The sequence below is a fragment of the Saimiri boliviensis genome, chromosome 15, assembly GCF_048565385.1.
Source record: "Saimiri boliviensis isolate mSaiBol1 chromosome 15, mSaiBol1.pri, whole genome shotgun sequence".
NCBI classification, from domain to species: domain Eukaryota; kingdom Metazoa; phylum Chordata; class Mammalia; order Primates; family Cebidae; genus Saimiri; species Saimiri boliviensis.
In genome coordinates, this window is record NC_133463.1 from 19,751,119 (window position 1) to 19,773,349 (window position 22,231).

Sequence of the window (22,231 nt, forward strand, 5' to 3'; positions counted from 1 at the left end):
CTTTTTCCAATTATTCACCTTCCCATATTAGTAAGTATATTTCAAGCGCATCACTACACAGTACTTTGTAACATTCCACTGTATTAACATGTTTTAATCAATCTTATATTGTTGACTACTTGAGTTTTCATATCTTAGTAATTATAAATAACATAATGATAAATACATTTGCACATATATCTTTATAACACATTTTGCATTGTTTTCTAACAATATTCTAGAAGTAGAATTTGAAATAGAGAGGGTGAGAGAAAGGGGTAGAAAGATGAAGAAGACAAAGAAGGAAACAAAGGAAAAAGATGACAGAGGGGTGAGATAAAGCATTTTTTAAAAAAAGATATAAAACAGAATGTCCACATTTATTAGCAGAGTCACTGTTTTATCACTTTCAGCAAGTTCCTATTAAATTTACCTAGGCTGAAACTCTCATAATTTTTTTCTTTCTTAAATAGCCATGGGTGCTACTAATTTCTTACAGTCTTAACAAAATGAACTATTTTTCTGGAAGCTTATTTTCTCTGCCTGGATATTTAAAACATTAATTTTTATCTTTAATATTAAAAAATATTGCTGGACTGAGACTTGTAAGAGTCTTTTCACATTGAGTATTTTTCTTCCTAGAATACAGCAGTTTGCACACACAGGTATTTTTTTTAGTACAGACGTTTTCTCCAGCTTATCTTTGATTATTGTTTTGCCAGCAATTTCTAATTTTTGTTTTATGTTTCAGAAAATGAATTACCACATTACACAGCTTTATCTTCCCTGTCCTCCATATCTAGCTCTTCTCTCTCATCCTTTTAGCATTTCATTCCTCCTGGGATCTAACAATAAACTTCCACCAATCTAATGTTCTATCACATAGTGAATTTCCTCTCATTTCTGCAATGTAGTGGTCATTTGTGAGGATATATCAAGGGTTGTAAACTAGATGCATATTTGTATTTCAGGTTATCCTCTGATTATTTTTAAACTGACTGAATTGAGGGTGTGAAAAGAAGGAGAAAGAAGGAGAATCAGGTGGGAAATGAATGTAAATAGTTAAAAACACAAAAACAAAAATACTGTGGTAATTTTTTTAAATAAAAAATTCAGGGCCAGGCCGGTGGCTCACGCCTATAATCCCAGCATTTTTGGAAGCCAAAGCTGGCAGATCACAAAGTCAGGAGTATGAGACCAGCCTGGCCAATATGGTGAAACCCCATCTCTACTAAAAGTGCAAAAATTAGCCGGGCATCGTGGCGCATACCTGTAATCCCAGCTACTCGGGAGGCTGAGGCAGGAGAATTGCTTGAACCAGGAGGCGGACGTTGCAGTAAGCCGAGATCACACCACTGCACTCCAGCCTGGCCAACAGAGCAAGACTCTTGTCTAAAAAAAGAAAAAAAAAATCAGGATAAAAATAAGAATTTAAGACCAGGCACAGTGGCTCATGCCTGTAATCCCAGCACTTTGGGAGGCTGAGGCGTGCAGATCACGAGGTCGAGAGATCAAGACCATCCTGGCCAACATGGTGAAACCTGATCTCTACTAAAAATACAAAAATTAGTCGGACATGGTGGTTAGTGCCTGTAGTCCCAACTACTCAGGATGCTGAGGCAGGAGAATCGCTTGAACCTAGGGGGCAGAGGCTGTGGTGAGCCGAGATCATGCCACTGCACTGCAGCATGGCAACAGAGCAAGACTCCGTCTCAAAAACAAAAGAATTTTAAAAATTTAAATGGAAAGAGCTAGAAAAATAGCAAACATTCTGGAGAACATTAAATTTCCAAACTCAAAGGTATTTTTGTTTTCTTATATACTTTCTGAAAAGCCGAATTATTAACAGTGACTATCTTGGACAAAATATTTGGGGACATTAATTTACTAAATCAACAAAACCTTTACATTAAGAAGTTTTAATCAAACGAACTGGTGAAAGATATCTTAATTACACAGAATAGCATTAGGCATGCATGAGTAGCAAAACCAAACAAAGCTTCTTGTTATTAATGAAAGATTATATTATTTTTATAAATGTTAAGGATAGAAAGCTTCAACGAGACTGAATTGTTAGAAACCATTTAGGGGAGTGCTAAAAAAAAAAGGCTATTCAATTTAATAACACAAAATTGAAAACAACTTAGTAAAAATAAATATAATTTTAACTAAGTGATAAAACAGAAAAAGACTATCAAACCTTTCTTAAAGATATTTTTCATTCAAACCAAGAAAAAGCAATCAAACAAAAAGAACTGTAAGAGTGATAATTTTGAAAACCTAACATTTTCTTAGAGGAAGCCATAATTTTGCATATTAATTACCTACTAAAGCAGGCGTCCCCAAACTTTTTACACAGGGGGCCAGTTCACTGTCCCTCAGACCACTGGAGGGCCGCCACATACTGTACTCCTCTCACTGACCACCAATGAAAGAGGTGCCCCATCCTGAAGTGCGGTGGGTGCCGGATAAACGGCCTCAGGGGGCCGTAGTTTGAAGACGCCTGTACTAAAGGGTGCTTTTTGAAATGTAAGAGAAAGTTAAGAATTGAGAAATATTTAACTTTCATAAGAAAAATAATTCAATGAGGGTAGACATATACACAAGTTTAAGACAGTATATGCTGGCATACTCACTGACTTTTTAAGGGAAGAATGTGTACATATTACAAACAAAAGTAACTTTCCTTCTAATCTACCATTCAAGAAATTCTGTATAACAGCCATAAAAATGGGGATTGAGGGTAGAAACAAAAAATAATAAAATACCTTCACTTCATTTATTCAAACACACAGATTCATCATTGCAGTTAGAAAAAAAAATACATTCTAATAATATAACTTTAATTTCTGCTTTTATATCTTCTAGCAAGATAGCTAGACAGAGTTGGCATTTACTGTAAAACTTTTTTTCTCTAATAATTGTAAAAACTTATTTTTGGACACTGGCATATATTATAAAATCTTAATTACTGGCTACTAACTGATATCAAACAATCTACACCTTATTTTTACTATTCACCTTTGCAGAAGATGCACATGGTTCCATTCTCATTTCTAAAGATCAAAGCACATTAGAAATTACACATAAGCTTTGCTTGCCACTGCATAAAACATTGTTGCTTTCTGACACTGCATTAAACAAACACATTCTCAGTTATCAGGTAAGAAATAAAACTTGGCAATGGAAGCATGAGGACCCAATAAATTGGATGAAACAAAATAATCAAATTCTTCCCAACTATAACACTTTTTATCTGATGTATAAGAATAGGAAGTAAGAAGAGCTGATTAAGTAACATGTTAATAAGATGTTAAGAATGAGCATTAGAGGCAGCTCAGCTCCCCTCCCGCCTGGGTTGCCCGCAGATCCCAATAAACCTGGACTCGGCTTAACAACTCCTCGCTCTCATTTGCTTCGGGAAGGGTCTCTGCGGGTCGCACATTTGGTGCCGAAACCCGGGAGGTGTGGGCGGCTGGTCCACCAGCAGCCCCCTCCCTCTAGCGACCCCCCTTCCTCTGAATTGGCCTCCACACTCCGGATAAGGATGGATAGAGGCTTTCCCTACCACCTCTGAGTCGGCTGACCAAGTGGCCCACCATCTAATCCAGGACATCATTCCTCGTTTTGGGCTCCCGGCTACCATCCAGTCCGACAACGGCCCTGCCTTTATCTCCAAAGTCACTAATGCGGTCTCTACCTCCCTAGGAATCCAGTGGAAACTCCACGCGGCCTACCATCCTCAATCTTCTGGTAAGGTGGAACGGGCCAACGGGCTCATCAAGGAGCAGCTCACCAAACTCTCCTTAGAACTCCGACAGTCGTGGATCACCCTGCTTCCCTTAGCCCTTGCCAGGTTGCGGGCACGTCCACGGGGCTCATCACAGCTCAGCCCGTTCGAACTCCTTTACGGGCGCCCCTTTTTGCTGTCCACCCCTCCACCTCCAAACACAACCCCTCTAGAAAACTATCTCCCCTACTTCACCCTCCTCAGAAACCTCCTCAGGGAACACGCCAACTCCTCCTTACCCCACCCCTCTAATTCTCCTACCAGTTCCAAGGGTATCTCCCCCGGTGACTCAGTCCTCATAAAAAACCTTACCCCAAAGCCCCTAGTTCCTCGGTGGGAGGGTCCTTACACAGTTATCCTCGCCACCCCTTCAGCCATTAAGGTCGCACAAATCCCGTCGTGGGTCCACCTGTCCCGAGTGAAGAGGTGCCCTGATGGCTCTCTCTCTCCCCGCTGGGAGTGTACTCCTACTGGCCCTCTATCTCTCAAACTTACCAAAACTTAGCTCCTCTCAGTATGTCTGGAGATTCTTCCTTACTGAAAACTATACCAAAACACAACATATCTGTGACCCTCCCCCTTACTCTCACAATCATCTTCTAGCCACCACTGACTGCCCCACAACGGGGTGCTCACGCCCCATACAGCTCAACTTTTCTAGGTTTTACAATTCCAGGGTCCCCTTCCCTGTTCTCTGCTACCATTACAGACAGCCTTCAACCTGTCAAACCTCTTCCTGGTACTCTTGTCTGGGCTGTGTCTGGTCAACCTGTAACTTGGAAAAAACAACGCCATACCCAACCAAGCCCAAGCAGTCAAACCCATCACTCACTTTTATCCAAAACTCCCACCACTGAGGGAAAAAACCAATTCACTCTAACCATCTCTGACCCTTGGGACCGAAGATGGACCAGTCCTCAAAAGGCAGCCCTTTATGACTTCCCAAAACAATCGTACCCGTCCTCACACCTGTACATATGGCGTGCCTACGTCCTCACCTCTTCACCGATTCGTTCCTCCATACAAATCCAGGAGCAAATCCTAAACACTCAGCTCCAACCCCGCAACACCCCTTTTCATGGATCGCCCTCCTCAGGGAGGGATTGGCACTTGCTAACCAGTCCGGACTTACTAATTTAACCTCCTGCCTTCTGTGTGCCACTCTTGGGCAGACTCCTCTCGTTGCAGTACTGGTTCCCTTTCCGCGTAATGCTCCGGAATCATCTAACCCCTTTACTCCCATTCCTAACGTACAACTCTATGCCTTACCTGAGTCTCAGCTCCCGGCCTGCTACTCCCTAGGCCACAATTATTCCTATTGTAACCACAACAGGTGGGTTTCAACCAGCCTAACCGCTCCAAGGGGCATCTTCTTCTGGTGTAACGACACCCTAACAAAAACCCTGTCTTCTAGCCAGCCTCCAACCCTCTTATGCCTTCCAGTCACCCTAGTACCTCGACTCACTGTCTACTCCCTGGCCGAGTTCCTCCTATTACAAGTCCCGCAGGCTCCATCTCATCGCACCCGAAGGGCAGCATTCCTCCTGATGGCGGTAGGTCTGTCCCTTGCAGGTTCGGCGCTGGCCGCAGGACTGGGAGGTGGGGCTCTGCTCCACTCTCACCAAGCCCTCGCCCGACTCTCCTCACAACTTCAGGCAGCCATCGAAGACTCAGCAGCGTCTCTAACATCTCTCCAACGACAGATCACCTCGGTCGCCCAGGTAGCCCTACAAAATCGGAGGGCGCTGGATCTACTGACGGTGGAGCGTGGAGGAACCTGCATCTTCCTACAAAAGGAATGCTGCTACTATGTCAACGAATCTGGACTGGTAGAAACGCGAATTGAAAATCTCCAAAAAATCAAAACCAGCCTCCAAAATTATAAGTTTTCAACAGAGGCCTCCGCATGGTGGTCGTCTTCCATGTACACCCTTCTATCCCCACTACTTGGTCCCTTACTAATTATCTGTCTTGTTTTATTCATTGCTCCGTGTTTTTTCCAGTTCCTCCAACGTCGGTTTCAAGAACTAACCTGAGTTACCATCAACCAAATGATGCTGCAGCCGGTATCCAGCCACCCAACACCAAACTACACCTACACCCCTCTGCCAATCTCCCAGACTCCTTAAGATGGCCCCTCTTCGCCCAAGTCCAGCAGGAAGTAGCCAGAACGACTTCGTCGCCCTTTTTCCTTTTTAAGGAGTCGGGAATGTTTGGTAGAAAAACCCACAGTCCTCCATTTTGTCCCTCACTTCCTGGAGTCCGCCTGCAGACCCTATTCTGCCTGGTAGCGCAGGGCGACCAATCACTGCTCAGCTTTAACCCGCCAAACCTAAAGCCAACCCCCATCCCCCACCCCTTGGCAGTTGCAGTAGTCTGCCTAGAAACAAGACAGCCAATAAAATTCAAACCTAAGCCCGCCAAGAGGTGACCAATCCCCTTCTGGCACACAGAAAACCCTCCTCTGCTCTCCCTTCCACCAATCACTCCGCAACACCTAACCTAAGCAGGCCCCCTCCCTATAAAAACCCTCTCCGGCAGCTGCTGGGTGCAGCTCAGCTCCCCTCCCGCCTGGGTTGCCCACAGATCCCAATAAACCTGGACTCGGCTTTAAAAAAAAAAAAAAAAAAAAAAAAAGAATGAGCATTAGAAAACAAAAGAAAATCCTAACGTTATATGGAAAAAGTAATATTTTTTTCAAAAAAATTAAGAAACAATGAAGACTAGTCAATCTTACCAGATACCACATTAAGTACTATACTAATATAAATTGATAATGACTGATGGAAAAGATGTGATGTTTTAAAACCACTTAGTAACTGCTGTCAAAACACCCATCAATTCAGAGAAACAAAATGAACTTTTAAAATACGTACTGCATATTATATACTCTGCTATGGTCTGATTGTTTGTGTCCTCCCTCACCCCGCTAAAAAATCACACATTAAAACTTGATTCCCAATGTGATGGAATTAAGAGGTGGGGTCTTCAGGAGGTGACTAGGTCATAAGGGTGGAGCGCCCATGAATGGAATTAGTGCCCTTATGAAAGAGTCATATTTCATTCTTCCCATGTGACAACACTACCAGAGGTGCTAGCTATAAGGAGCCAGCCATCACCAGAAAAGGAATCTGTCAGTACCTCGATCTTTGAATTCCCAGTGAGAAATGAACTATGAGAAATAAATTTCTGTTGTCCATAGCCACCCAGTTTACAGTATTCTATCAGAGTAGCTTAAACAGACTAAGATATACTAAGACTAAGATAACCCTCAAGAAAAAGTATGAAAAATATCAAATTCATAGAAAATGAAAGTACAGATATCCTAACTATAAAGAGGAATTTTTATGTCTTTGTTTTTTACTCTTTTGTGTTTTGTTTTGTTTTTTTGAGATGAAGTCTCGCTCTGTTGCCAAGGCTCAACTGCAGTGGCTTGATTTTGGCTCCCTGCAACCTCTGCCTTCCGGGTTCAAGTGCTTCTCCTACCTCATCCTCCTGGGTAGCTGGCATGACAGGCGCACACCACCATACTCGGCTAATTTTTTTTGTATTTTTAGTAGAGATGGGGTTTTACCATGTTGGTCAGGCTAGTCCCCAACTTCTGACCTTGTGATCTGCCCACCTCGACCTCCCAAAGTGCTGAGATTAAAGGCATGAGCCACTGTGCCTGGCCTGTTTTTAACTCTTAGAACAGAAAAAAAAAAAATGCAAAGGAAAAATGAAAAGAGAAAACAGTGATCAAAAGCAATAAATCTAAAGAAAGCAAATTCTGTCTTGTCCTCAGTGCTGTTGTTTACTTGCACCTAGCACAGGTATAGTATGTGTGTCAACTTTACCTGAAGGAACAGTCATGAATGACCACACTCTAACCCAGTAATTTCAATCTTAAGAGTTTGTTTTAAACAGTTCTGCATATATAACAAACACTCAACAAACTCTGCAAGGGATTAACTATAAAAAAAAATGTGCAGCAAAATGTAAATGTTAACACATCCCCAAACTTAAAAATATTTAAACAAATGGCATATTATTAAAATGCTAGGAAGCAAGACACCGTAGATATATAGAAAATGCATATGAAGTATTGATGCAAGAACAGAAAATCATGACAATTACACAAAATTATATTTATATACTTACAGAAGAAGCCACTGAGATTTATGACTATTTATTTTTAGATCAAGTCTTATTGTAATTTCACATCATATAACGTAACATTTTAATAAAATTTTGTTCTTGTATCAATTCTTAAAATGATTTGAAATGTTATAAAATATTAATATAAAAAGCAAGTGAGAGTATTTTTAAAGGATAGGCATAGAAGCCCAATAAAAGCTAACCTATTCTGAATGCCTGGGAAGTGTTCAGGGCAGATGAAATTTCCAAATGGCTTAAATTACTGACACTTTACTTTTAAAATTAAATCTTAGAAGATACATACACATGAATTTGCCTGACTTCTCAAACAGAACAGATAATTAAAATTATATTGTACACAACATATTTGGAGATCCCATGATGAACACATGAACATTTACCCTGGAGATTCACTGAAATGTACATAGCAATATTTTCCGATATTGCTGTTACTTGTTTCTATGTCTGTTCAGTATATGGCCCTTTTTCTCTTCTCAACAGTACCTTTCTTTCTACAGTTGCCCTTCTTTTTCTTTTTGTTTTGTTGCTTATAAACTTATAGCACTGTAATTGAGGGTGCAGAACAGAACTGTCACATTAAGCCAAAAAGCAGTGTGTAACACAGCTCCCAAGATGACGATGCAGGCTCTAAAGTCATATTACAAATCTGCCAAACACAAACTTATTTCCTTCATTTGCAAAATGCATATAATAATAGAACCTAAGCACAGGTTGTTCTGAGGACTAACTGAGATAAAGTCATTTAAGTATTTAATTGGTACAAAACCTGGCATACAGTAAACACTCAATAAATACTAGCTATTCTTTTTCCTCCTACTATTGTCTTAAAAATTAAATAGACTTTTTTTTTTTTTTTTTTTGAGACAGGCTCTCACTCTGTCACCCAGGCTGGAGTGCAGTGGTGTGATCACAGCTTACTGCAGCCTCAACTTCCTGGGCCACCTTAGCCTCCCAAATAGCTGGTGCACACCACCACACCCAGCTAATTTTTTTTTTTTAGGACTTTTTGTAGACACAGGGTTTCGCCATGTTACCCAGGTTGGTACCAAACTCCTGGGTTCAAGGAATCTGCCTGCCTTGAACTCCTAAAGTGCTGGGATTACAGGTGTGAACCACCATGCTTGGCTGCTCAATTTTTTCAAGAATATATATGCTTGTCCATGTCCATGCTCCTGTGTATGTGTGTGTAGAATGAAGTCTAAAAAAAATACAGGTTGAGCATTCCTAATCTCAAATGTTCCAAAATCTGAAACTTTTTGAGAACTGACATGAAGCCAGAAGTGAAAAATTCCACGTCTTGGCTGGGTGCAGTGGCTCATGCTTGTACTCCCAGCACTTTTGGAGGACGAGGTAGGCAGATCACGATGTCAAGAGATCGAGATCATCCTGGCAAACATGGTGAAACCCTGTCTCTACTAAAAACACAAAAATTAGCTGGGGGTGGTGGTGCACGCCTGTAGTCCTGGCTACTAGGGAAGCTGAGGCAGAAGTGCTTGAACCCAGGAGGCAGAGGTTGCAGTGAGCCGATGTCGTGCTGCTGCACTCTGGCCTGGTGACAGAGCGAGAATCCCTCTCAAAGAAAAAAAAATCCACATCTGATCTCATGTGATAGGTCACAGTCAGAATTGTGTTTCATGCACAAAATTAACAATAGTACATAAGGCCGGGTGTGGTGGCTCACACCTGTAATCCCAGCATTTTAAGAGGCCGAGGCAGGTGGATCACCTGAGGTCAGGAGTTCCAAACCAGCATGGCCAACATGGTAAAACCTCGTCTCTACTAAAAATACAAAATTAGCCACGCGTAGTGGTGCATGCCTGTAATCCCAGCTACTTGGGAGGTTTAGGCAGAAGAATCACTTGAACCTGGGAGGCAGAGGTTGCAGTGAGCTGAGATCACACCACTGCATGGTAGCCTGGGCAACAAGAGCAAAACTCTGGAAAAAAAAAAAAAAAAAGACCAGTGCATAAAACTACCTTCAGACTATGTGTATAAGGTGTATGTGAAACATAAGTGAATTCTATGTTTAGACCTCAATCTCAAGTTTATGCAAATACTCCAAAATGCAAAAAAACCCAAAATAAAAGACATTTCTGATCCCAAGCATTTTCAATAAAGGGTACTCAATCTGTACTTCAAAAAATTAACAGTGCTTCAATGAAATAATACTTCATCATAACTAGGATGGCTAAAATTAAAAACACAGGCAATAACGAATGGTGAGAATTTGGAGAAATGGGAAGCCTAATACACTGCTGGTGGGTATGTAAAATGGTGCAAGAACTTTGGAAAAGAATTGAGTAGTTTCTTAAAAAGTTAAACATAAATTTATCATGTGGCCCACCAACTCCCTTCCTAGTTTGTCAACCTAGAAATAAAACTTTATGTACAAAAACTTATATACAAATAGTCATGGCAGTATTATTCATTCAACCCAAATATCTATCAATTGGTAAATGGATAAGCAAAATGTAGGCTATACAAACAATGGAATGCTATTCTTCAATAACAGGAAATGACGTATGGCTACAAGCTTCATGAATGAACCTCAAAAACATACTGAAAAAAAACAGAAACTAAAGACCACCTGTGTATTAACTGCATTTCATGAAATGTCTAGAACAGGCAACTCTAAAGACAGAAAACAGATTAGTGAATGCCTGAAACTAGAGATGACAACGAGAGCACCAGGGATGTTTTTGAGGTAATGGTAATATTCTAAAATTGGATTTATGCTGATGGCTTTGTAATTCATTAAATTTACAAAAAATCATACTCAAAGTAAATAGTATGTAAATCATCAGAAAGTTGTTTTTCAAAAAGTTAACAGTGGTTATCTTCAGCTAGGAGTATCATGGTAAATTTTTGTTGTTGTAGTTGCACTTTTGAAAATGATCTGAAGGATTCTTTTATTTAAAAAAATTAAGTTATCAAACTTATTGGAATTATAAAAGTAAACCGAGTAAAAGCCCTAGAGAGTCTCTTCTGTATAAAGTGCTTGGCCTTCATGATATCTATTTTGGCTGCTTATATTTTTATTATTTCATTTCTCAGCAAAGTTCTGATAGATGAGGGTTTTTAAACAGCTGATTAAATGATGTCTCAGCTGGACGAAGTAGCTCATATCTCTAATCCTAGCACTTTGGGAGGCCCAGGTGGGCAGACTACCTGAGGTCAGGAGTTCGAGACCAGGCTGGCCAACATGTTCAAAACCCTGTCTCTACTAAAAATACAAAAATTTGCCAGGCGTGGTGGCATATGCCTGTAATCCCAGCTATCTAGGAGGCTGAGGCAGGAAAATCACTGGAACCTGGGGGGCAGAGGCTGCAGTAAGCCGAGATTGCACCACCACACTCCAGCCTGGGTGACAGAGCAAGACTTCATCTCAAAAAAACCAAAAATCTCAAAGTGTACATTTTTGTTAAGAAAAATTAATAGCTTCACATGGAGTTTTCTAAAGACACTGCCAGTGGTAATATAAAATATTTTAAAGATTTTCAAAGCCTTTTCTGAATGAAAAGATAACATAGGTTATATAAACAAATTTAGCTATATCAAGTCTAAGTCTAAGGAAAACAAAATATCAAAAGCAGAACACAAAGCTTTTTAAATACTTTTAAATACTTGAGCCCAGACCTTTTCTTTAAAGAAAATTTTCAAGAGCCTCTACTTGTAACACACTAAAGCCTCAGAATAACTGCTTTGGAGATTCACGAAACAGTCAGAGATGAGCCAAAGACAGCATTTGACTGTGTAAACATAAGTATAGTAGAGCCTGCAAGTGGAGAAAGAAATCAAAATGGGTCTGAAAAGTTAGCATAAAAGGGAACCTGCACTCATTTCCTAAGGCCGCCTTAAAAAATTACCATAAATTTGGTGGCTTAAACCAACAGAAATTTCCTCTGATACTTCTGGTGGCCGAAAATCTAAAATCAAGGTCACAGCAGAGCTATGCTACATCCAAAAGTTCCAGGGAAGAATACCTCCTTGCCTCTTCCTACTTCTGGCAGCTTCTGGCATTCCATAGCTTGTGGCAGCAGTAACTCTGATCTCTGCCTCCATTTTCACATGGCCTTTTTCCTTTGTATGTGACTGTGTCCCTTCCTATGCCTTACAAGGACACAATCATTGGATTTAGGGCTCACCTAAAGGCCCTAAATAGAGGATTTCAATTTTACCCCAAGATCCTTCACTAATTACATCCACAAAGTTCCTATTACAGGAAAAGAACCAGACAAGTGAAAGGCTCATTTCTTTAGTAAAAAAAAAACCTCCCAGCAAAAAACCTGACAAAATTGAAATTATTTTGTCATTCTCAGTAAAAAAAATCCTATATCATCAGAAAATTCTATCATTAAAACATTCTAAATACATATAAAAGGCAAGATGAAAATTTTTACTATATAAAAACATATTTCCCAAAGACTTTTTCTATCCTAGAGTCCTCCATTGAGGTGAATGCCATCTTCCTCTATCCTGAAGCTCTGGCTACGAGACTGGATGCCAGCCCCCTCTGTCAACCAACACATCAGCAAATCCCATGAACTCCAAAATATAATTCCAAATGCACACAATTATCACCCTTTCCACTACCACCAACCTAGTCTAAGTCCCCACAGTCACTGGCCACCATGAACCTTTAAAAATATAAACATGCTGACACTAAAATCCCAAATCTGCCCTCCCCTCCTATCTTTCCCTGTCTCTCTCTCCCAGCCACACAAGCCTCCTAGCATCCTCAAACAAACTGAGCACACATCCATCTGGCTGTTTCCTCTGTTTCTATTTCATCCAAGCATCTGAAAGACTAACTCCTTCACTTGTGTCACTTCTCTGCTCAAATGTCATCTCATAGATAGGACTTTCCTGACAACTCTGTCTATATCTAAAGCAGTACTCCCACCCTTTTCCCTTTAACCTTCTGAACTATTTCTTCAGATAACAATCTGAAGATAAGTTTGTTACTATCACCCTCGCCCCACTAGAATGTATGTTCTGTGAAAGCATATTTAGTTCATTGTTGTATATCCACCACTGAAGTCAAATTTAGCACATACGAGTTCAACAAATACCTGATTGAAATATATACCTAGTTTGGAATGGCAACAATAATTTACTCATGTATATTTTTTCTTTTCAAATATCCTTCCTCCATTATGTGAGGAATATTATCACAAATATTTCCCCAAATTATTTCCCATTCACAATTTTCTCTATAAGTTAAACCTTACCAGGAGACACAAATGAGTTACCTGCCCCTAGATGGGATTGGAAAGAAAGACAGCAAACAGTCCTCTGAGCGTGATCATTTCAACTGCTCCTTATTTCAGACTTTCTTCTCCTTTCCACACTATCAACATCATCTACTGCTTTCCCCAGACCTGTGTTTAGGGAAACACAGGTTTGTGTACTGGTTTCCTCAAACCTCTTCTGGAAGATGGTCTCACCAATAGTTAGGGTTACTGTACCTGCCTTTCCTTCCCCAGTGTCTGAAAGTAAGTTCCAAGGAACAATGTGTCCTAGGGGAGTTAACTGAGTTAACACCCAATGAAAAAGGATCACATAAATTCAGGAAAAACTTCATTAAACAAAATTGAACGGCTGTCTTTCTTGGAGGACTTTTCAGAATCTTAACTATGTTCATGTGCATTATAAATTTCCAAGATGGAAATATACACTGTGATCCAAACTTATTTTTTCAACCCAACTTACTTTTGTGAAAGAGCTTCTCTAAGAACTTGTACTCTACAACATTTATTTCATTTAACACTATTCTGGAGCAAGTGTCCTAAAAACAAATCTGAAATGTGAAAGAAAAGAACATATACAAATAGGATCAATCTTTCAGTTATGTCACTAATTACACTCTTTTCTTGTACCCATCTCAAAAATTCAGGTAGCCTGGCATATTGAAAATACCTTTCACTTTAGATATCAAAGAAGGTTTAAACAAAGATTTGTTAATGGATTTAAATTATAATTAAGGTGTTCACTGATGGCAGGATATTGTTTGGTGATAAATCATTTTTTCATAAATGGTGAAAAGTGATGAAAATTAAGTTACCAAAAGCAGCATAAAACCAGGGCCCAAAGCATTCAAGTAATTTCCCCTCCACCCACATATCCCTTTTTATAACACCACCAACCAAAATAAAGGGGCAGAAGGAAGCAAGTTCTGAAAAGTCTGAGTCTCAATACTGTATTTCTGGATGAAACTATAATTATAGGTAATAGACTCTTATATAAAAAAACTAAGTCAGCAGGATCACTTTATAATATGATGAATAATATAAATTCATACCCTGTCTGATGCAAAAATTACTTCCCTAACAACTTTATCTCCATTATTTTCCCATATTCCTCCTGGAAAACCACCCTTAACCACTGCCAGTATATGCCTCCCTTCCCTTTAAAACTTTCTTCTGGTCTCCTCTTCACTTCTTTCACTCTTATTTTTTATCAGTGCCAGTTTCCAAACTTCAACTCTTTCATCCTAACATTTGCAGAGTATCTTCATAGGTATTCAATGTCAGAAAGCATAAGTTGAACTAGTCACAACACTAACATAAAAGAAACTCCTAAACCTTAGAGGCCTTACTGAAATGTGTCCCAACTTCACTCTCCCTAGCAGACAAACAATGCTACCTTCAAGCCCAATCCCACAACAATCCTAAATTCTTTTAAACTAAAAATAGCTCAGCTGTTGTCTCATCTGCCAGCAGATGGCCAGACTATTTTTAAGTCAGGATTCTCGAGAGCAGGAATGGATCAGGCTAAGCTAGGGCAGCCTAGCCTCCCTCTCTCTGCAGAGCTGCAGTAGGGCAAGTACCAAAAGAGGGCAACCTGGAGCTGTTCCTGGGCCTGTGGGCTTCACATCAGTTGTAACAGTGTGTATGTGTGTGTGTGTTGGGGGGGGGGGGTGACTCTTTTTTAACCATTCTTTACTTCAAAATAAAGTCTGACATAAGATAATTTGAAAAAATGTTCTATATTAACTCTGCATCCCTTTAAAGGTTTATTTTTCTTTCTGTGATAATAAAAGTTCCTTGATACAGTGTCTTTGAGAATGGATTCTGTTTTAATAAAGTAAAATCTACCCTTATCTAGATGATGTTTCATAAAAGTTATACTTTTTAGCAAAAAAAAAGTTTTAAGAATACATGATAAGCTGCAATTTCATGAGTACAGTTTACAGAAAATCTATTTATAATTGGTCATTATGTTAAAAGGTAGCTGAATTAATTTTGAATGGCAACACTCTGAAATCTACTCACATCCCAATACAAGGATTTTCAAACAAAAAAGGATTAAAAGTCTGACATACTATGTATTTTCCTGTTTACTGTCCATCTCCCTTCAACTGTATGCTCAATGAATATTTGGGGGAAGAATGAATATAGACAGGTGGGTATTTAGAAGGGTTATAACACCACCTACAAAATGACCTCTGTATCTCCACCATCCAACACACACCCACTCACAATCTATAGACCAGAGATGACTAAATCAGGCCTTTCCAGTTTGCTTTCCCGTCCTGCTTTCTGGGTACATAGATTACTCAGACCAAAGTGGGCCTGACCCCAGTCTCAATACTGAAGAGGAGAAGATACGCCTCTAATGGTTTTCAAGGACTATACATATTCAGGGATACCATCTTCCTGCAAGACATACTTTCTGCAAAGACAAAATAAGTTATCCCTATCAATTTATGTTTGGGTGGTGATGTAGATAAACTGCAAGGGAAGAAATAAAGTTCACCAGGAATTAGCTACCATGAGAATACTGAGATTTTGCTTTGCAGGGGTCTAAATGTAACTTTATGAAATGTGTGGGATAAATGCCTTATACCTCTCAAGTAAATAAAGTACTCTGGCACCTAGGCCCCGCCTAGATAGTCACATTCCTCATAAAAAGCTTCTACTGAGTATACAGAGGGGGCAAAAATGTAAAATTTGGAATAGACAACCCTGGTACAGTTAGCACACACATCAAATATGGGCCCTCTAAAGATGCTGCTGATGAGTGGTAGGAATATTCAATGCACAAGTTAACAGGACAGTGCATTCACATTCATGGCACATTAGCGGAGAGGTGACCATACAATCATTAAGTTCAATACCCTAATTTTACAGAGAACTCAAGGCCCAGGGACTTGGTTAATACTACAATGTAACAAAACTGGGATTTAAACCTAGGATCTGAGACTCTCATTCTAGTAGGCTTTCCATTAAAATATGCTTACTTATGTTACTATTTTGGAGAAGGAAAATACATACATACACACAACACCCTCCATTTCTTCAGTTTGATACCTACAATTTAACATATTAAAAATATGTTGTAACATGAAAAATCTGAATTATAAAAAACTTAAGGCCAGAAGAGGTAGCTCATGCCTGTAAACCCAGCATTTTGAGAGGCCAACGTGGGAGGATCTCTTGAGCCCAGATTTGGAGACCAGCCTGGGCAATATAGAGAGAACCCATCTTTACCAAAAAAAAAAAAAAAAAAAAAAAAAAATTAGCCAGGTGTGGTGGTGTGCCTGCAGTCCTAATTACCTGGGAGGCTGAGGCAGAAGGAATGCCCAATCCCGGGAGTTTGAGGTGGCAGTGCGCAGGTGTGCCTGCAGTCCTAATTACCTGGGAGGCTGAGGCAGAAGGAATGCCTGATCCTGGGAGTTTGAGGCAGCCACTGCACTTCAGCCTGGGTGACAGAGCAAGCCCCCGTCTCAAAAAACAAACGACAATTTATAACTTTAAGTTGAATCTGTCTGAAGTTCTTTAGTCTTCAAGTAATTTATAAATCTACATAGAACAATTATTTTAAAAACTCCTAAAATCGCTTTCTCCCCATTCTCACCCCAATTTAATAATTATTCCTTTCAGGACCTAGATATAATTCTGTATTTGCCACTATACAACTGTCTTCTCATACACCAGTAACAGTATTTCGTTAGCTACAAAAATAAAATGAAAATTTCTGGTCCATGAATAAGGCGACAAAATAAACTTAAGCCCATTATACTACAGATTCGAATTTTTTAAGATGAAATTTCTTCGATGTTTTCCATATTACCAACGATGTGGGGGGGAACTACAGCATATTACTGCAAATTAAATAGTAGCCTTCTATTTATTTTAATAATTAAAAGCTAATTTTAAGTTGTCTTGACCCCTTAACTTCGGCATACTTTAAGTTATTACGGATTTTTCCCCTTTCAAGAACGCTTTTTTTCCCAAAGCCTATTTAACAAGCTTCCTTTTCTTGCCAATTTGACCCAGTGTATTTCCAGTGCTATAAAGTGTAAGTATTAGGAATTCATCTTTGTGTTAAATGTTCTGGTCTCTCAAACGATTTCATCTTTGATGGATGCAATAGATCTAACAATGTTGTCCCTTTAACAATTCCTTATCTGCCTAACCTCATAGGTATTGTCGGATTTTCCCTGCTGCGGGCTTCATTACACTAGATCTCTTCCATCTGAACTATAAATCACAATTCAAGCTTAAGGGCAGCCGCCACTGTCCAGACATGTGGCTGGTGGGTGTCATTGTCTTTTTCATTTTCCTCATTTCAAACCCTCCCTTCCCGTGTCACCTAAAGCCATTTTATCTCAAGGTTCTTTGCTTCCCTGCTTTCCTGCCGCCACCACCCGCCCTCACCCCTTAACCACTGGTCTTGTTCTTCCAGGTCAGCCCAGTCAAATACAAAATTACTCTATGTTTTTCCTGTGGCGGAGGCGGAGAGATGTCAGAATGAGCTGTACCTCTTGCAAACCCCTTCTCAAGACTGTCAACAAGGAAACAACTTCAGCAGCCTATCTTCCCGAAGTACCTCGCCAAACGAAAAAGTTATTGTTAATTATGATACGGAACCCTTCCCACGCCCAATCTCGACACATCGGCCCCACCTCAATTTCCAAGCTAATAAACAAGAGCTCATATTCTGCTTCATCACAAAGGGTGGTATCCAGTCTGTACCTCACGGTCCACCAACAAAATCCTCTCACTCTTCAGTCCATCCCTGGAACCCAGGTGCCCCGCGTTCCCCGAGCCCAGCTCACTGACCTTCCTCCTCTACCCCGCCTCTGCCCCATATCCAGCCGAGTTCCCGTCAACTCCAGCCAGGCTCCGAGAGGGCTCCCCGAGGTCAGAGGTGCGGGCGACCCCAACCCCCGGGGCGCCCCCGTCCCGTCCCCTCCGCTCCCCACCCCCCCCCTACACAGCACCCCATCCCCCGGGCCTCCTCTCCACTCACCTAACGCTACCTCGCAAGCTTTGCGCAGCTGGGAGTGATGCGCCTTCTTCACTTCCTTGTCGGCCAAAATCTTCTCCAGGGCCCGGGTCAGGAACATGTTCTTCGTCTTCTTCCCCTCATACATGGACGCGGAGAAGGAGGCGGCGGCTTGTCCGACCCGCGGCTCCCAGCGGCTGGAGGGGAGGAGGAGGAGAGGAAGGAAGAGAAGAGAGAAAGGAGAGGGGTGGAGGTGGGGAGTGCAGGCGTGGAGGGCAGCGGCAGGATCAGGAAGGGGCGGGTGATCGGGACCAGCCGCGGGGCCGGCGCGGGGCGTCGAGGTCCTCCCGCCCCGGAGAAGCCGCACCCGTCGAGGGCCGCGCCCGTCGGGCCTCCGCTTCTCCCGGGGGGTCGCGTCCCGGCCGCCCCTCTCTCGTCCCCCTGGCCCTGGCGGCGGTGTGGAAGCCCGGCCGGGAGGCTGTCTGCCGGGGACTGAGGGACGAGGTGGTGGCGGCTCTCAGAGGCCCGGCGAGGGCAGAGCTGCCTTGGCTACTATGGGGATTCGCACCCGCCGCGGCCGCGGACTGGCCTCCATCACCGCCAACCTGCCCTGGCCGCCATGTTGGGAGGAAACGACGCGTCACGCAGCGGCCAAACGGCTGCAGAGGAGGAAGCGGCGGCGGCGGCGGCGGCGCTGCCTGCCCAGAGCTGCCGCGGCGCCGGGAGGCTGGGGGCGGAGGGCGGTGCGGGAGGAGCGGCCCGAGCCGCAGCGCTACGGCGGCCCGGCGGGGCCTCCCGCGTTCGCCTGCAGGGCGGTGTGGGGCGTGGCGGGCGTCCTGTGGCGCCGCGCCCAGCGCTTCGGGCTGTTGCCTGCGGCCGGGCTGCGGGACCGAGGATCGCCCGCACTCGGCACCCCTGCTCTTGCCGGGTGAACAGGACTCCTGGCTACTCCGCGCCGGCTTCTCTAACTTTCTGGTGGAAGTGCAGTCCTTTGCCGTCCAGGGATCGCAGGAACACCCGCATCGCCCGTTCTCAGCCGCACTGGGTCTCCGCCTGCGGCGCTCGACTCGAAAATTTCCTTCCCCGTGTGCGGAACTGCTCTCCGGGACTGTGCTCTCCGACTGCCTTGGGGAGGATTCTCTTTTGGGAAAAGTAAGCTAAAGCCTATTGATTAGAGTTTTAAAATGTTTCACATTTTTCTCTCTCAGGCGGATAAATCGATAAACGGCGATTAAAAAATAGATTTTAGGTCCCTTCTGAATTGACTGAGTTAGGGTGAATGCTTGTGAATAAGGTCCCTTAGATCCCTGTGTTTCTGTGCTTTTAATACTAAGATTTAGTCCAGGACCAGTAAACCAGTTTTAGAATGGAAAAGCTTTAAGTACAAACAGATTAACACACGTGACCATGTGTTTGCTTTAGTCTGAATATAGAATTCAAATTTCTGCAGTATTTAATTTCTACGGTTACCTTCTGAGCAGAAAATTATAAAGAATACCATAAAAATATTTGCCAACAATGTATATGGTCATCTAGGGTCACATCTCCAAGTTCCAAGCTGCTGTGGCCCCATCCACACAGGTTCACTTATGTTTAGTATGCATCTGCCACTGTTCCATTAGATTGCCTTAACTATGAGCTTATCCTCACGCTACCATCCAAACCTAAGGAAGGAGAAACTTAAGTGACTTGGTGAACTTAGTGAAGTGACCAGATATGAGAAGGCTAAAACCCAGAGGAAATAAAATGGAAAACTTGAAAGTGACAAATTCAAGTGGAAAATAGATTAATTTTTTTAAACTTTATTGTCCTGAGAAACAAATCTATAAATTCACTAATTTTATGTTAGAGACCATCTCTAGATTCCTGGAAATGAAGGATTCATTATACTCTTAGATCAGATATAATACTGATTTCTGTGTATACATTAATAAACTTTTTAAGAACAAGTTCCATTTCATTTTTTTCTTCCCTTCTTTCACAGCTGTTGCTCCATTTCTAATTGATCTTTCTTTCTTCATAATGGAATGTTGTGCCAGGTACTGTTGAAGGTACTAGCTGATCACCAAACCCATTGACTCTTCTTTCTTGGTATAGAATTGCATTGTCCAGCCTCCCTTGAACTTAGGTGTAGCCATCCAGCCTTAACGCATTGTTAAAAAAAAACAAGAAGAAAAAACTCCCACAAGCAATCTTGCATGCTTTTTCCCTTCTTCTTTTTTTTTTTTTTTTTTTTTTGGTAGAGATGGCAACTTACTATTGTTGAACTTCTGGCCTCAAGCAGTCCTCCTGCCTCAGCCTCCCAAAAGTGCTGAGATTACAGGCATAAGCCACCATGCCCAGGCTCTCTTTTTCCTTCTGTGGTTGAATGCCGAAGATGGCAGAACCACTAGTTAGGAGTCTTCGTTCCTGAATTGGAACTCTTGGAGAAGAACCATCTACCCCATTAGGAATTCCTATTTTGGACTTTACCTGAATGAAGCATACTCTTCAGTTATGTTTAGCAGTCAGCTTTATCCTAACAACATACGTGGGATTCATCAGTAGTCCAGCACTTTGGGAGTTCAAGGCAGGAAAATGGCTTGAGGCCAGGAGTTCCAGATGAAACTGGGCAACATAGCAAGACCCTGTCTCTATAAAAAATAAAGAAAAATTGGCCAGGCACAGTGGCATGCACCCGTAGTTGCAGCTACTCAGAAGACTGAGGTGGGAGGATCACTTGAATTCAGGAGTTTGAGGCTGCAGTGAGCTACGATATGATAGTGCCATGACATTCATAATCATCTTGTCTGCTTGCTTTGCTTGTTGATTGGTTGCATGTTTCTCTATCATCTATTATATTGCTGGCATAGAGAAGGCCTTTGCCGGCAATATAATAGATAATATAGAGAACACTTATACACTATACACTTGTAGAAACTTGGATAAATGAAAGGCACCAGGCTAAGTCAAGCATGATACCTGCCCATTTGGACCTTTCAGTATAAAGCAGGAAAAAGATATTAAAGAAGTCAGTAGTGAATATACAATTACAAATCTGTTAAGTATGATTAAAGAATAGAGTGCTGTGAGGGAATCTACTTTGGATTATGGATTCGGGAATGGCTTCCCTGAAGAAGTGGCATTTAAATTGAAACCTGAAGGAAGAGTAGACATTAGCCAAACTAATTCATGAGTAACTTTCCAGGTAAAGTCTTTTGGGGTAGGGGGAAGCTTAGCAAGTTTCAGGAAACAAAACAAGGCAGTGTGGCCAAAAGTTAGGATCAAGGGGAATGGTGCCAGTCAGGATGAAGAGGGAGCTAGGAACAAGATCATTCAGAACCTTGCAGGCCATGTTAGGGGGTTGCAATTTCATCCTAACAGCAACAGAAATACATGGAAAGGTTTTAAAAGTGGAGGATGAAGTAATCAAATTGGTGATTTAAAAATAATCCCTCTGTTACATGGAGAATGGATTGGAGGGAGACAAGTAAGGATGTGGCGAAACATTAAGGAATGGATTACAATGACCAATGGCTTGGTCGGGTCCAGGGCCGCCAAGCAAGGTTATGGAGATCATTCCCTGCCCAAAACCACTATCTGCCCAAAAGAAGAGGCTCCGGGCCGGGCGTGGTGGCTCATACCTGTAATCCCAGCACTTTGGGAGGCTAAGGTGGGTGGATCATGAGGTCAAGAGATCAAGAATTCTGTTAGTTTACAAAACATTCCATAATCTGACTTCTGATATTGGTAGAGGAGGAAAAAGCATTATTTTCCCTCTACCCATGTTAAGTTAGTTCATTAAGTTAGTTAAGTTACTTCATGCAGATTAGATGGACAAAAGACAAATTAATAAAAGCAAACATTTATTAACCTCTTTGTGGCACAGTGATGAGTAACTCAAAAGGGTGGTGGTTAGAACTTGTTCTTATATAGCAGCTTAACAAAATAACAATACATTTTTAGAAAAATTCTGTAAAGGACAGGACTTTGAGTTTCTAGCTTAGCAAATTTGGGAAGGTGACTATATGAGAAAACTAGCGGAATATGAAAGCTAGGTAATAAACTTTGTTATGTATTATTGATTCCTAA

At 41.6% G+C, this 22,231-nt stretch overlaps 1 protein-coding gene across 2 annotated transcripts in view; it reads right to left on the reverse strand.

Moving 5' to 3' along the window:
• The window catches only part of ARFGEF1 (ARF guanine nucleotide exchange factor 1), a 163,312-nt gene extending 144,437 nt beyond the window's left edge, over positions 1 to 18,875 (reverse strand). For both annotated transcript variants that reach the window (XM_010330735.3, XM_003942896.4), the window contains exon 1: positions 18,185 to 18,875. In XM_010330735.3, coding sequence (XP_010329037.1) covers positions 18,185 to 18,308 — 124 coding nt within the window. In that variant the 5' untranslated portion in view covers positions 18,309 to 18,875. The remainder of the gene's footprint in view (positions 1 to 18,184) is intronic.
• Positions 18,876 to 22,231: the final 3,356 nt, after the last annotated feature.